General features: G+C 23.6%; 1 protein-coding gene across 1 annotated transcript in view; it reads left to right on the top strand.

Annotated features, from left to right (window-relative positions):
* Positions 1-15,804, top strand: part of LOC129610471 (uncharacterized protein DDB_G0283357-like) — an 87,798-nt gene extending 71,994 nt beyond the window's left edge. The window contains exon 2 of the mRNA XM_055523072.1: positions 15,285-15,804. Within this exon, the coding sequence (XP_055379047.1) occupies positions 15,285-15,382 (98 nt within the window). The 3' untranslated portion in view covers positions 15,383-15,804. The remainder of the gene's footprint in view (positions 1-15,284) is intronic.
* The last annotated feature ends 1,154 nt before the right edge of the window (positions 15,805-16,958 follow it).

Below are 16,958 nucleotides of genomic sequence, written 5' to 3'. Positions count from 1 at the left end.
ATATGAAATAAAATGAAAGATATAAAAGAAAAATAAATTAGAATAAAATTTTGTTGAATTTAAACCGTGTCATTTGAGTTCATTCGTTTCTCGCTCTCTCTCCCTAAACTAAACTCTATCACATTTGTTCTTATTTTAAAATGTCGTAATTTTGTTTTTTTTTTTTTTTTTATTTTTCTTCTATTTTCGTAAAGATTTATTACATTATAATAACATGTGTATATCTTTACTTATACTATTATGCCACATTCATTATAATTTTTTAATACAATCTGTTCATACAAAATATTTAATACACATGTGTATTTTAAGTATTTATCTACTCAATAAATTGTAATATTTAAAATATACCAGAAAAAAAGAAAATGAAAAATATAATATAACAAAACTCTATACATACATATAAAAAGTAATAGGAGATCATAACTTGCATGAAGGTAAAAACAAAAAATTTTCATGTTAACAAGAAAAATGAAAAATTGTTTTTCCATTTTTTAATATACATACTTTTTTTATATGTCATGAAATCAACATTATTCTTATATTATACTATCGCAATAACTCTTATATTGTATACTATGGGTACTAATACACTCCTATATTTGCTATTATATGACTAGTTTTAGTACTTAGCGAAAATTGCATTCACACTTTTAGATTTTCAATTCACAAGTTATACTTTTATACATCTTTTTTTTCTTCTTTTCATCGTTTCTATATAATGCTACACAATATTAAATTATATTGCTTCTGTTTCTGTCATTTCAAATAAAATGTAAATATGTATAATACCTATACAAGTGAAATAAGAATAAAGAAAAAATTTGTGACACAGAAACAACACTAAAGAAGAAAATAGAAACAAATTGCGCTCTTTTATAATCAAAGCTCCCCATTAAAAAAAGAAGAAAAGAAAAACAAATTTCATGGTTAAACTAATACACATTTATAACATAAGACAGCGCATAACATGATTCCAACAAAAAAAAATTACATTACATGCTACTCGTATATAGGTAAAGAGGAAACAGTGAATAAAAGTGACAACATTATACTGAACACATACATTTATGTATAACACTTGTTTTTAAGGTATGAAAATATACAAATATATTTTTTGTATGAAAGATCCTTAAGCTTCTAAACTGATATAAAATGAAGAAGGGGGTTACAAGCTTTTACAATCTCAACATAGTTATGCATATTTATGTTCAAACATAGAACTAATTGCAAGCTAATTGTAAAGAACTAACCTGAAAAATTTTACTTTTAATAAGAAAACTACTTTTACTGTACTTTTTTTTGTTTCTATTTTGCTTTTTGATATTATAATTATTGCAGACTAGATATTAAGTATACAATATTGATATATAATAATATTCTATGCTAGTATAACAGTATTAATACTTTAAATAATTGTAAATTTATATGAACAATAATATTTGCAAGAGTAAAATTGAAATGGTGTTGAAAATTTTATTAAAATATGAGATGCAACAATTATGTAGGCAAATAGAGAGAGAGATAGAGAGAGAGATCTCAGATAAGAATATTAAACTGACAAAAATAAATAATTTTTATATTATGAGAAAACTTTTAAAAGTATAATGATAATGAGTAAGGTAGGTTAAAATTATATTTAGAGCAATTCAAATTTTTTTATACATTTGAAATGTACATAATTACAGTAAATACTACATAGTAATATCATAGAAGCTAAAGCAATATTATGAATACAAGCATAACATCAAACAAAAAATCGAAAATGAGAGTTAATACTAAAGAAAACAAAATTGTCATACAAGTAATTAGTAAACACAAATATAGAATGCTACAAATGTATGCAATAAAGAGCAAAATATAGCAGCCTGAACTGAACAAATAAAAATTAAGTGTCTTCAATTGGAATGTTTTTTTATTATTTTGTTATACTTTTTATTTTGCTATGTTTAATAAGTTAATATAATATACATACGTACAATATATAGCATAAAATTTTATGTTGGCCTATAACTTTAACTTACAGTAAAAAAAAGAGCAAATTAATAAATAAATTGATCGTGTAATAGCAATATTATTGTATCTATATATTTATGTACGTATATGTATATACATATAATTTCAATAGTAATATTAAAACATATATATATATTTTTTAAGCAATTTCTGACAATTATGATAAAACTAAGCAAATAAAAATGGCATTTTATACGAGGTAATGCACTTTGAATTTTATGTTATTGAAAGTGCATTGTTCGATTAAATTTTCCTCTTATAGTTAACCTTAAAAATAAAATGATGTAGTAGTTTCATTTTTATTATTATTACATACATATATTAATAATTACATATATATATATATATATATATTGCTGTTATTTTGATGATTTTGTTAATTATATTTGTAGGTCTGTATGCATGCATATACATATGTACATACAAAATAAAAGGAATTATTTTTTATTATAATAAATAAATATTAATAATTATGTCAATTAATTTACAAGTTTAATTTAAGTAAAAAACAAAAAAAATTATTTTATATTGTACAATTATAAAAATTTTAAAATTTTTTATTAAAAATATATGAATTGTCATAATAATAAATGCACCTACGATGTAATTATAATAAGGTATAATTGTTATTAATATGAAGTTTTGTATGGGCGAGTTGAAATAATGAAATCAATAAAATGTGCTTGAATACCAAATAAATGGCATAAGACAACGTTTATAACTCATTTAACTATTAAAAAATAATAAAATTATGAAGATTTTATTAAAAATAAATTTTCTTCATTACTTAATTACTACAAGTAATTAATGCTGCTTAATTATGTGACATTATTTTTTCGTACTAGTTTCATTACTCCGTTTTTCTCTGTCTGTCTCTTAACTTACTAGTTAAGGAAATTGGTAACTTTTAAGAAGATTGGAACATATTAAAATTTTATTATATTCGTAGCCATAAGAATTTTAAGATATTTTTTCGTTATATATCGTATGAGCTTAATGCTACAATTAGATAATTCGCAATTATTGGTTCAGAGATATTGACTTTTAAAGATTTAGCAATAACAAACAATTTATCATGTTAATATCTACTTCTGGTATTATCAGTTTCAGATATTTAAGAATACTTTTAGGCTTAGATATTGATAGCTGACAATATTCGATTTTATGAAGCCTGGGCTAATTATCTAAAAATATAAAATTTTCGAGTTATCTATAGTTGTAGTATTAACCTCACGAACATAACATCTTAAATGTAAAATCGGTTCCTATATAAAAATTTCAGTTCTGACATTAAAATATAAAATTTCAAGAAAAATTTTGTTCATTATTTTATTCAAAGGAAAATTTACTTAATGAGGTTATATACAAATACTCTTCAAAATTGATTTAGCTAAACTTGAAATATGAAAATAAACAACAGATGGAGAGACCAATATTCATCTTGCTCAAAATAATAACTGTTAAAAAATAGTGTTGTAATGCTTTAATTCTCAAATATGGAATATGTGTATTTGCATCGCACAGTCAAATTGTGAAATCTAATACGATAACAATACCTCCGCTTATTGTATAGAATTATATGCTGCATGAAAAATTTTAATTTAAAGTAAAAATAAATATGAGAATTCGATTAATTCTAGGAGCTTGTTAAATAATTTGAAATATATTTCAAAATTAAAATTTTAATATAAGATATAATTTTAATAATTTCTGAAAATATTTACGTTAAAATTGTAAACTGCCCCATTTATAAAATTTAAGAATTTCGATTTTCTAAAATTTAAATAAAAAATTTTTAATAAATTATTGTTGTCATAACATAAAGCAACAAAAAAAAAAATTTTTTCAATGAAGTCCAAAAACCCCTAGTATAATTTTAATTTTTTTATTAAAATTAATTATTTTTCAATATCATATGCAATTTTTAATTGTTATTTGTGTTAAAACACATCAATTCTTTCTAAAACAAAATACACATATAATATATTTCAAATATTTATGTTAAAATTTTGCATACACATATATGTATATGAAATGCCAACAAATGTTTAAATTATAAAATAAACATATCAATTCGTGACCTATAAGTTTTGTTATAACAAATAAAAATTAAAAAATAAATATAATTTTTACTTTGCTTTTCGAATAGCTGCTGAATGTATTCCAATCAAATGTTAATGTTAATATGTATGTATGTATATAATATACGAAAATATATTTATATAATTTTTTAGTTTCCAATTCCATTATCTCTTATATGATCAGGGTTTATCAGGGAAATTTGCTCTTATTGCTTATTTAGTAATCAAGTATCTCGTATATATTTTTTAGAAAATTAATCAATGGCTTTTGAAATTAATATTTATGAAGTTTTACACCAGCAGCGTATAAATCTATATGCAGCACTTTTATTAGGCATAACTAGAGATGTATTGCAAAAAAAATTTATACAAAATTTTGTGTTTTTTTTTTTAATTCTGATTAAATTTCTTTTACAATTTTAGTAAAAGAAATTTCTTAAAATAATCAAATATTTGAACGTTGTGCCATTGGTAACAGAAAGTGTTGTTGTTTATATATAAGTTCCTCAATATTGAGCGGTGATATCCACCGCTTTATGATATTTAAATAATCTTTTTAATTTTTAATCTAATTATGGTATAACAATATGTAAAATGAATTTATTAATAACTTTTAAAGCACGCCTTAAACCCCATTTTGAATTTTTCAAAAATTTTGACTCCCAAAATGAAATCTTACTGTAAAAGAGTGTCTTTTAGTTTCATTCATTTTATCAAATTGTACATATACAAAACTATTGCATACTTTTAGGATGAGGAAAAAAAAAAAATCGAAGAAGCACTAATATAATGGTTGAATTAGACGCTTAGGCGAGTGAGTAAAGAAAAATAATTATTCATAAATTTCGTGAGGCGTAACTTGAGGATGGATTGACGTGGAAAAAAATTTTCTTCTAGCAAAATGAACTGTTATTATTTTAAAGGGTGTAGAAGTGTGATAAACAGACAGACGGACTTTTCAAAATTTTTCGAGAAGCATTTTTTTTCAAAAATTTTTTGAAAACGTGCTAAATATTAATCTAGCATTTATTGTTGCGGAAAAATACAAACGCAGAATTAATTTAAATAGAAAAATTATAGAAATTAACATAAATAGAAAATTTTCTTTAAGCATAGGTCCAGCCTAATGCATGTTATATAAAACTGAAACTATTACATGGGAATCATCATTACTTAACTTTCTAAGTTCTAAATTTTCATAAAGAAAACAAAAAAAAATTTCTATATTTTCTATTCAAACATAAATTGCAATTTTTTGCAATTGCTAACGTCACCATATTATTCTATAATAATTGTACATACAATCGTTTGTATGTTTGTATGTAAAAAAACTTTTAAGGTTTTTCATTCTCATTATTCAGTTTTATTGTTATTGTTATTTTTTTTTATATTATTGTTTTTATTATTGCTCTTGTTGCTATTTTATTATTGCTATTTTATATAAAATTGAATAAATTTAGTTCGAGGTCATAAAATTGCAATGTTGTGAAAGTGCATTGACTTTAGAAATATTGTAATATAAAAAACAAAAAAACAAGAACAAAAAAAAATTATAGAAAAGTACAAAAGTTTATAAATAACATAAAATGAATATTCACTGATTAGAAGTGTACATATATATAAGTGTGTATGTAAGTATGTACGTACAACAAATATGCAACAACAAAATATTATGAATAATTTTTTAAGTTAATTTTAGTTTTTTATTAACTTATTTTTCTTGTTCTTATATAATTTACTTTATATGTATAATGTATGTATATATTATATATAGTTGCAGGATATTATGGTTATTGCATGTACACATATACATATATAAATTTACACTATTTATAAAAAGCATATACTTGGAATAAATTGAAAAATTTTTAAGGACACTACATAAGGATTGGTGTTATATAAATTTAAAAGAAAGTTTTCAATGAAATTTGGAAAAAAGGAAATTAATTCAAATCAAGCAAGCAAAAGAAATATGGTTTTGTTGTTAGCAGAATTTAAGAATTTCAGTAAAAGTTACAGGATATTCGATCTGTTATTTTAAAATTCTTTCAAACCTCATACGATTTAGATTTATAAAATATTTTTTTTTACATTCTTTATTTAAATATATCAAAAATAATTTGCTTAATAATTTTTCTGTTATATTAAAAACAAAATACGGATCAGGCTTTCAGAATTTTACAATTATGTGAATTATAAGAAAATTAACAAAAAATTTTAAATATACAAATGTAGATGTATGTGCTGTAAAGTTCTTATCATTGACATAATTTCAATAACCTTCAAAAATTTCATTATTTAGATTTTCCTTCAAAAATTCATATTATATAAATGAATATGTATGTATATATATAAATGTTTTATAAAAATATTTTTTGTACAATTTTCATTTTATTCTTCATCAAACAAAACTGATCTTTCATGATTCTAGGCCATAGAAACCCATGGACCATTCTGTAATTTTATTAATCTTTAACCTTAATTATTAATTTTACATCTAAAGGTTTGCATAGAATACATGATGACTCATTTCGTTTCTTTAAGCAGTGCATTTTCATATTATTCTTGTATGCAAACATATTATTTTGATATTGTTGACATCGTTTAGTGTTTTAATGGAACGAAAATTATATTTATGCTCGCAGATATAGCTATGACCATTATTTAAGGCTCAGATTTTTGAGTATACACATAATTATAATCAAGTAGTACAATTGCATATATACAAAGGTACATAACGGGTATATGTAACAATAACAAGACAACACACGTAATAATTATGCTTTCCTATTTATTTTATTAGTGGCGCATGCCTAAAAATATTAATTCCATAATACATAAACTTAATTTTTGAACAAAAAAAAATTATTCATTAAGTGCCTATATTTTTCTATATGTCAAATATAAATTTTTAATAGAAACCCTTGCATATATATTCGAGATATTATTAAAATTTAATAAAAAAAAAAAAAAAACAAATTAAAAACGCGCAATGCAATATTAAATTCGTTATTATCTACTATATATACTATATATACTATCTGTGTACTACTTGCTACTTGCAAAACAATAAAAAAAATTTAATGAAATAATATAAAATGCAGTCAAGACTCTATATATACATATATATATATATTGTGTTATATTAAAAATTATATTATTTGTAGATGCACAAGTAAAATTAAATAAATTGAATATAATCATACAAATCACGTTGAAGGTCGTACATTGCCCTGGTACATTTACCCCAGAAAAAAAAACTATATACATATAATAACAATAAGAAGAAAATAGCAAATTTTCATTTACATACTTTTATAATTTTCCACTTCTATTAAGGTTGTATAAATATATTTTAATATATAAATGCATATATACAATATACATACATTCTCTTGTCTCAAAATATTATTTTGAGCAGTATGTGCACCTACATGTACACATATTTACATTAGAATGTTAATATACTTATGAGTATGTGTATGTATATTTTAAGTATAACTACCACACTTACTGTTCCATGTAAAATGAGGTTCTGTTTTTTGTATGTAGGTTGATGAAAATGCACAAATGCATTAAAATTGCAGTATATGACGTGTACTTGTATAATACTATGAATACAGGCTAGAGTTTTTTTTCTTCTTCACAAGCACATGTACACAATATTATAAAAATTAAGTGAAAAAAGTGTTTTTGTTTTTAAAGTTTTACAATATTGTTGACGATTTTGTTTTTTCTTTTTTTTTATTAGTTTTCTAGGCAATTTATATGATTTTATTGTTATAGATGTCGCACATGTTTTGTGTTATACAGTGAATGCATTAATATGCAACTGTTCTGTTTTTCTTTTTTTCAATTTTTTTTTTGTGCTTTTGTCTGATTGCTATTTAATGCATACATACATTCACAGATTTATATTAAGTATAAGTATTTTATTTTATTTAAATGGTTAGGCATTGACCTATCAACAGAATAACGTTATGATAAATTTACATAAGGATGGTAATTGCAAATTAATCACGATTTGATTTTGTTTTTTTTTTTTGTTTTTATGTTAAAATAATTTATTACACAGGGGGTCGTTTGTTTTTCTTATCTAAGTATAACCTAAGTATTATTGGTGAGTTGAAAAATTTGTTTGTCAATATTTGGAGCTTGATAAATTTTTCTAAAATTTTAATATGGAATTGGAAAGCGTCAATAGTTTTGGTTATTCTATTTTAATGTTTTTAATATTATTTAAGATCATTAAATTGCTGCTTGATTCAGAAACATAAATTTGTCGGAATAAGCCTTTATGGTATGAGACAGATTCCTGGTCATTCTGAAAAATTAAGAAAAAAAATACCATTCACAAAACTTGTTCGCCAATTGCGATATAAAAAATCGAAATTCAAATCATGTGTCCTCAAAGAAACAGCGAAAAACCGTGATGAATGGTAAGAGAAAGATAAATGGTGCTCTCGGATTTCGCTTTCTCCTGATTCGTCTTGCATATACATAATTTTGCATACTTTATCTACAACACTTTTTACGGCAAACATTCAATTATTTAACTCCCTGGAATTTTAATTTTTTTTCCCGAAGAGTAACGAGAAATTACCAATATTTTTATGACTTGATTACAATAAGGCGTGACAGTGTAATATTTATTAATCGCCCTGTATTTTAATTATGATCTTCAAATAATAAGTTTGAAACAATATTATTATTAATATAGTTACTTGCTTGCTTATATAATATGCAATATATAAATATATATATATATATATATATATATATATATATATATATAAATCTATTTGTACAAGTATTATCTGTATATTATTTATGTAAAATTTTTGAGATTTATAACAATGATTTCGAATTAAATTATAAAACGCAAAAATGATAAGATGTGTTATGTTTGTTTATAATGCACATATATAAATGTAAGCTACGTATAAAATCTGATAGTACACACGTTATATATACGTATGTTCATAATATTTGTTATTTAATTCTGATTTATTATGTTTTTGTTGTAGAATACGATTATAAATGCAATATAAATTTTATAAGTTAGTTTGCTTTGTGGAATAAATAACCAACTTACAGCAATAACTAAGCATGAGGGTCTGTTATATACTTGTATGCCAATTTAAGGGATTCCTGCCCATTTAAGGGATTTTACGGACAGTACCGAAAATCTTGTTATTTTAGAAATAAAATTGCGGCAAAAATCGAATTCGAATTACCTACTGAACTCTACTGCTTTTCTCAATTCAAATGAAATATATTTGGCTCAATTATAGACATTTTTAAATACTAAAGTAAAATTAATATAATTTTAGTTATCATGTTTATATAATTTGAATTAGCAATGAGCAGTGTTTCTAATTATGTTCAGCAAAAGCAAATTCACATTTGAAATATTTATTTTTATTTCTTTTTTCATTTATCTTACAATAAGCTGTATTAAAAATAACCGTTTTACCGTTATTAGCGAATAAAATAAATTTAATTTTTCTATAAAGCTTTTTCGTATATTTTTCGCAAAAAAAAATTTTATTTTATTCAAAGAGAAACTATGTATTTTAACATAATTTAAGATTTAGCAAAGACACAAACTACAATAATATGAAAAATGTAAACATTTCTATTCGTTATTTAGTTTTAAAATTTACCGCATTTATTAATTAGCGCTTTATTTAGTTAGTATATTTTAGAATTTGAGATTTTAGTTTTCATAGCATGCACAAAATAGACTCACGATCGTAAAATCATATAATGAAACTATGTGTATGTTTGTGTAGATACCTAAAGTGTATAATTTTGAAACGGTAATTTTTCTCTATTTAATTCTATTTAGTATTAACCATTAAAAATATAACGAAAATTACAAAATACTCTTGTTATTAAGAGAAATAGTTATTAGAAAACAAGAAGTAAATGTTACGAGTACTCTTACATGTAAATGCAAATACTTTAGAACTGATAAGAAATAATGCGTACCTATATTCTGTTATATAAAATCTCTCAGTAAAAAAATTTTATTATTTAAAAAAATTTTAGTTTGTAAACATTGTGAGTATTTTGCGACAATTTCATGCTTTTAGAAAATGTTGCACATGTACATGGGTTAAATAACTAGAATGTTTAAAGGAATATAGATAATAATTATTAAATTTGTATACAATTATAACAGTTTTTTTTGAAACATTTGTTTTTAGCATATTTCTAGGTAGATTGTGTTTCACAATATTTTGGAAATTGTTACTATGTATAAACTTTTTAACAAAATGCTGCTCTATCATATTTTAGTTTTGGTTGATCCTTTCACTAATTAATAAATTATTGAAAAATTAGAGTTAAATATTAAAAATACAGAGGAGAATTAATGAAGAGGAGCTTTTACAGTTCAAATCAACTCAAATGGTAGATGATTAGTTCGAGAAGAACCTATGTAGATAATTAGTTTATGAAACCTATGAATTTTTCTTAGTTAAATTTTAACTAAGTAAATATACTGGGAATTGAAATTTTCAGAAGCAAAAAGAAGTTTTAAATTTAAAAATTATTTTTTAAAATTAATAAATCTTTCAGCTATAATCATTCGATTCCTGAGTACCTAAAAGGAAATGGTATAACAATAAAATCCAAAAAAAAGTAAAAGAATTTTTTTATTTAGAAAACAAACTAAATAAAGATACAAAAAAAATGTTCTCTTAAATGAGGTCAAACAAATAAAGCTGAAAGATAAAGAATATAGAGACAAAAAATACTAAGATACCAAAATTATTCTAAAATAAAACAAGAAAACAATAAAAATTCTAAGTATTTTTTTCTTCTAAAATTTCTATATGTATTTAATATAGAGATCGTAATGTATAGGAGTGTTGCTTTTTTGTTAAAGAAGAGCGGCAGTCAGTAAAACAGACTGAAAAAAAAATAAAATTGTAGAAAACTTTTTCTAATAGAATAACTTGTTACCATAGCAATATTTTTAGATTTTTGATCGAAATACATGTGTGTTTTCAGATCGAGCTTCTCTTAAAATTTTATTATGAAAGTAGAATGTTTGCAATTTGTTTTAATTTTCATTATAAAGAATGAACTACATCATGTTCAGTTTTAACCAAGTTCATCTTCGTTTCTGACAGGGATTCTAAATTATAATTCGAACCGGGCATGGACAATAGAATACCCATATTAATTACAAATAATAGCTAAAATTCCTAATTGTTCAAAAAACATTATGTAGATTTGTAGATTTATATAACCGGAGTAACAGTGCATCGCGACCACATATAAGGGTCTATTGGCCCATCCCCTCCCCCCATGAACATGCCCCATATCACATAGCATATAATGTATAAAGAAAGAGATAAAGCACAGACTATAAATGGGTAGATAGATGGGGACTAGGTAGATATCCACGATCAATTGAATTCCATTAGTAAAAACATTTGCTATGAAGGATGAATTTTTAAGATTTTTTAACTTGATTTTGTTTAGGTACTAGAAGCTGAATGGCAGGTCTAGCTATTGCACACTATTATTAGTATAAAATTGTGAGGATTATCAACATATCAAAAGAATCATGATCATCATCATCAACACTACTACTATTTTAAAAAACCATCATAGAATTTAAATTTTTTTTTGTACTCTTTTGTTGTTTGTTTTTTTTTCTTTAATTTTTTTTTTTGTTTGCTATTTTTTCTATGTACATACATTTTTGTAGATATTAGAAATTATACAAAATGCCGAAAAAAGTAGCAACACAATGAAAAAATGAAAAAAAAAAATAATAAGAATAAAATAAATTAAACTTTCGTATATAATTAGTGAAGTTCAAGGTTAGAAAACCTGGGACAAATCATCGATCGCCCATTTTTATTCCCGTGTGCGTAAACTGGTACAATAATAACAAAAAAAGAAAAAAAAAGAGTGAATACTTGTGTATAAATTTGTTTTTTTTTGCTTTTTTTCATTTTTATTTTATTATTTATTTTCTTATTTTCCTTACGTTTCTTTTGACAATTTTTTTTTTCTTTCATTCCTCCTCTCTTCAGTTTGCGCTTTCTTCCCAAATATTATTTAAATTCTCTGTTTAATGTTCACGTTATACTTTAACTATAATTTAATTTATTCCATATATTTAGAAAAAAAAAACAAAATCACATATACGTACGCAAGTATGTGCTTAAAAACTCTTTATTAGCACATAAATGGGCGAATCACTAAATTTAAATATGTTAAATAAATTTTATAATTTTTGAAAAAAAAAAAAAAATCCAGAAAGCTTTGTGTATTCAAGAGGAGAAAGGAAAAATGTCAAAAAAAAAAAAACGCACAATTAAACCTTTTAGAAAATGAAACGTTGTCAAATTTAGCCTTTTATTTTAAATTTTTTTTTTTTGTTGGTGAAATACGAATTGAATTTATGGTTGGTGTAGAGAGGATCTACGCTTATAAAATGAAAATTTTGGCATGGTATTAAAAAAATTCAGTTTTTATTATCTATCATGCCATACCTATATTTAGCTCTAATTCCTTATTTTATTGGCTATAAATTTTTCTAATAATAAATTCATATTATATAATAAAAATTTTTTAAATCTTAATAAGAATTATAATTAAGTGTATCAGATTTACTAATTTTGTGTCAGAAGACAAAAATGTAGTGAGTTTTTTAGCTAATTTTTTTGTAGTTTGTGAGTGCATTATAGTAAAAGTATTTAGTATTTCTCGCACAAGAATTAAATTTATAATTTGTAATTCCAAGTTCATAACAGTAACTCGTCACTATATGTGTATCATATAGGTTGGTTAACGTGCCCCTCAAGGGTATACTTAATCGTCCTAGACCCGTTCTGTATATCATATAACATAATTTCGAGTAATTCATTTAAAAAGTTTGCAAAAAGTATATTTTTCGAACATATTAGAATAGACAAAGATTTTTAAATGAAGCAGAATAAAACATGACTAGTGTTATTACTATAATTACTAATATAACGTGTTATTCGTTATATTAATTATTAGTTCTTATAAGAATAAGTAAAGGAAATTTTTTCATACAAGTGCAGAACAGATGGATAACGTAATCAAAAGAACGAGTCAAGGCACAAAATTTTATTAAAAAATTTTTCTCCTTGAACTGAACTCGAATAAGTGATATATAGCTTTCTAGGCGGACACTTATTCAACTGAGCTACAGAAGTATGAAGAAATTGCCTAATAGATCAGAGAATGTTCTGTAAACAGTTTCAATTATAAAAAGGTTCAACCTAGAAATTTTTATTCTCAAATACTTAATAATTAAATATGATTTCAAATATGGTAAAAATATTTATGCTTCATACTCGTATATAAAATACGAGAATTCTAATCAACTTTTCCATCAGGGCGGTAGTTAAAAACAGTGGATGCATGTTGTTAGAGGTATATCAAAATTTGTTCTCGAAAAGTCAAATTATTCAAAAATCTGTTTTTAAAACATTTGTTCTAATTTGGCAACTCTTCGGAACTAATATACATACTTATACTTATATAATAATTTTTAGAAAATAATTATTATTCTTATAACATAGGTTTTGCCTATATACAATAATGGGCTTTTTATGTAAATTATTTTAGAATTTTTAATATGGAAAAGAAAAATAAAAATAAATGTTCAAATTTTTTTTTTTTAATTTTATTAAGTAAATTTAAAAAACAAAATCTAGGATACGAAAAACAATCATGGTATAACATGTTCGTCGTCCATATTATAGAAACCGATGGAAAAAATATTTTGTATACACGCATATTTTCGCAATTTATAATAGATTTTTTTTTTACCAAAATATCAATAATAATTTGTGTACTTAAAGTATTTTCTTGTGTCCATCTTTCCGTTTCATCTTTGGCAGTTAGCCATTTTTATTAATATTTTTTTAATTGAAAATAAAAATTAAGAATAGCATTGTCTGTCTTTTTTTTTCTGTGCGTGTTTTTTGTTAAATTTGAAATCATTTTCAACTATGGTTTTAAAATTTTTTATATAGAGAAGGTCACAATTACAGACCTTAATTTTCTCAATAAAAACTTATTTTCTTACTAAATGATGAAGACTGATGATCGTACCGAAAATTTTGCTAAAAATATTTGAGAACTAGTAGTGATTATATTAGGTAATCGTGTAGTAGGGTTTTAAGAATTTTGTAACCATGACTCTGAGTCTTAAATATAAGAAGAATTTAAAATCGAAATTCATGAAATTTTTGCTTGAAAAAATAATTCAAAAATTGCTGTAAAATCTCTGAAAGTTCCAAAATAAAAAAAAACTTTGATTTCAAGATAAAATATTTTTGGTCTCTTGTAATGCAGGTATTTAGGGTTTTCGTTTATGCACACTGCGCTGAAAATTCTACATTAGAACTAAAATTTCTAAGTCGCAGCGTTAAACAGTATGCAAAAACTTTAGCTAAGGTTTTTTTTGTTTAGGCATAGTCTACAAATTCTGAAACTTCTAAATAATCAGTCGTTCGAAAATAACAGAAATGACATTGTTTATGAAATTGTATCCCAATACTTTTCGCCTTCCAATTCGCAGCAAAATCAAAAAATTTTAAAAAGATTTAAAGGCTTAAAGAAAACTTATTTTAACATCCTTGAAATATAAAATTTTCTTTGAATTTTAAATTAAAAAAGAAAAAAAATTTCATGAGGTAGTGACAAAATTTATACTAGAGGTCTCCGCTACATTTCTTTATTGCAGATTGAATTTCCGAGTGCACTTTATTGCAGCTAGCACTTTCCAAATGATCTATATTTTTAGTGTATGTAACGTGTAACCCACTACAAGCTAGAATTATTCTAGAATTGAATAAACGAAAACCCCCATTGATCAAACTCTTTGCTTGACGGAATGGTAGCAAGCAATAGTTCTCGAATTCTTATTTCAAACTATGCCGAATTTCTTGTTAATTTTCTTAAATTTTTATTGAATTTTAATTTTACAAAACATGTACTTTTTATACAATATAGCTGTACACTATTGATTTATCTGTTGTAAGCTTTAATGTCGATTACAAAAAATCTGATTTTTAGAAAAATTACAAATTCTCTTTTTCATTTTTTATAAATTTTAATATTTTATTTATCAAATTTTGAATAAATTAAACTAATGTTTGCTCTTTTTTCTCTTTTTATTTTCAGGTAAGAATCAAAATGTTTTTACACAAAATTTTGACTCTTCAAGAACAGATTCTCGATCCCCCTTTATGATTTTACAAAATATTGAAAAGAAATTATAATTTTCTTTATGGGTTCTTATATACAATAATATTTTGGTTTATGAATTTTACATAAAAAGTTGTAAGTATATTTATGCATATAATTATACAAAATAATAAAAATTTATTCAAAATTATGTACATTAATTGAAATTAATTTAAAATTAAAGTAAATTTTAAAATAAATTATAAAGCTGCGTAGTGAAAAAGATTGTGATGTCTCTAATCCTGTACAACCTTTAATGTTTATAAAGACAACGTCCGCGGACAATATTTCTCATTAGACTTTGATATCTGCGTCTCAATATAAGTTGGTTATATTTCATCAAATTTTAATGGCTCCGTTTTAATCTGTTTTAATGAAGGTATAGTTAGTATATTAAAGAAATTTTAAATATTTTCATTAGTTGTTTACAAAATTCATTGAAAAAATTTTTTTATTCAATTTCTATAAACGCATCTTATACATATAACAATATTTATCTCTTATCTTTGTTATTTAAGTCTTATGTAAAAGACTATGTACATACATATGTATTACAATTCAAAAATTCATGTAAATGAAAGCTAAAAAAAAGATGAAGTCATGTAACAATGGCGTGATCTTCTTTCTTTTCCACTTATTTTGAATGTACCAAAAGCATAAACAACATTAAAATTTATTTGTTATTCTGTTTTTTTTTTTTTGTTCTTGTAATTGTTAAGAATTTCGAACACGTTTTTCTTTTTTTTTACCATTTAACATACAGAAATGTTCTAAAGTTTATGGAAATTTTATTTATTTTTTTTTTAATTTAATATTTTTCAGTTTTGGTAACCCACTGGACTCCATTTTATTGTTAAAAATTAAGTTTTAGTTTTGTTTTCTTCTTCAATTTTTTTTTTTCACTTTTTTCTTACGGGGTAAGGCTGTAAAAAATGGAATTAAAGAGGTGATCATTGTAAAGTTTTTGCTTTTTTTATTTTTTCTTTTGAAAAGAATTTTCAAATTTTCTTCGAGAAAAAATTCGAAAGAGAATTTTTGAATGAATTCATTAAAAAAATTTAAACTGAAATAACAAATTATGAGTAATATAAAAAATTACACAAAATAAAAAAACACAAATTAAAAAAATAATTTTAAATTCCAGAAATTACCAACATCCAATGTTAATTCGAAATCATACTGCCGCCCTGCAATGGGTTAGTCACTAATTATCTTTTACAGTTTACTGTCGCAGCCACAAACTCCAACTAGACCTTACTCTTCTGGTAAAGAAATATCTAATAGTCTATAATAATTTTTCCAATACAACGATCTAGAAAATTACCTTAATTAAATTTTCACACGTTTAAAAACACCAACAAAAACATTCATTGTGTACTCCAACAACTTTTAGAATTGTTTCGTCATCGTATCTAAATATAATCTGCATGCTAATCGTCTGAGAGAATATAGTGCCTCATTCTTGATAAACTATGAACGAAATGATATTCTGCGTCCCCTATAAGTCAATAGGTCTCAATATTTACATGCTATTCCAAACGAGCGCTATATTTTATGGCACAGTACAAACTTGGGCAAGATCGCTCCAGTAAACCTATAGCAGTAAACCAT

The sequence above is a fragment of the Condylostylus longicornis genome, unplaced genomic scaffold (assembly GCF_029603195.1).
Source record: "Condylostylus longicornis isolate FDR11 unplaced genomic scaffold, ASM2960319v2 ptg000044l, whole genome shotgun sequence".
NCBI lineage: Eukaryota > Metazoa > Arthropoda > Insecta > Diptera > Dolichopodidae > Condylostylus > Condylostylus longicornis.
This window is presented reverse-complemented; position numbering and strand designations above follow the sequence as displayed.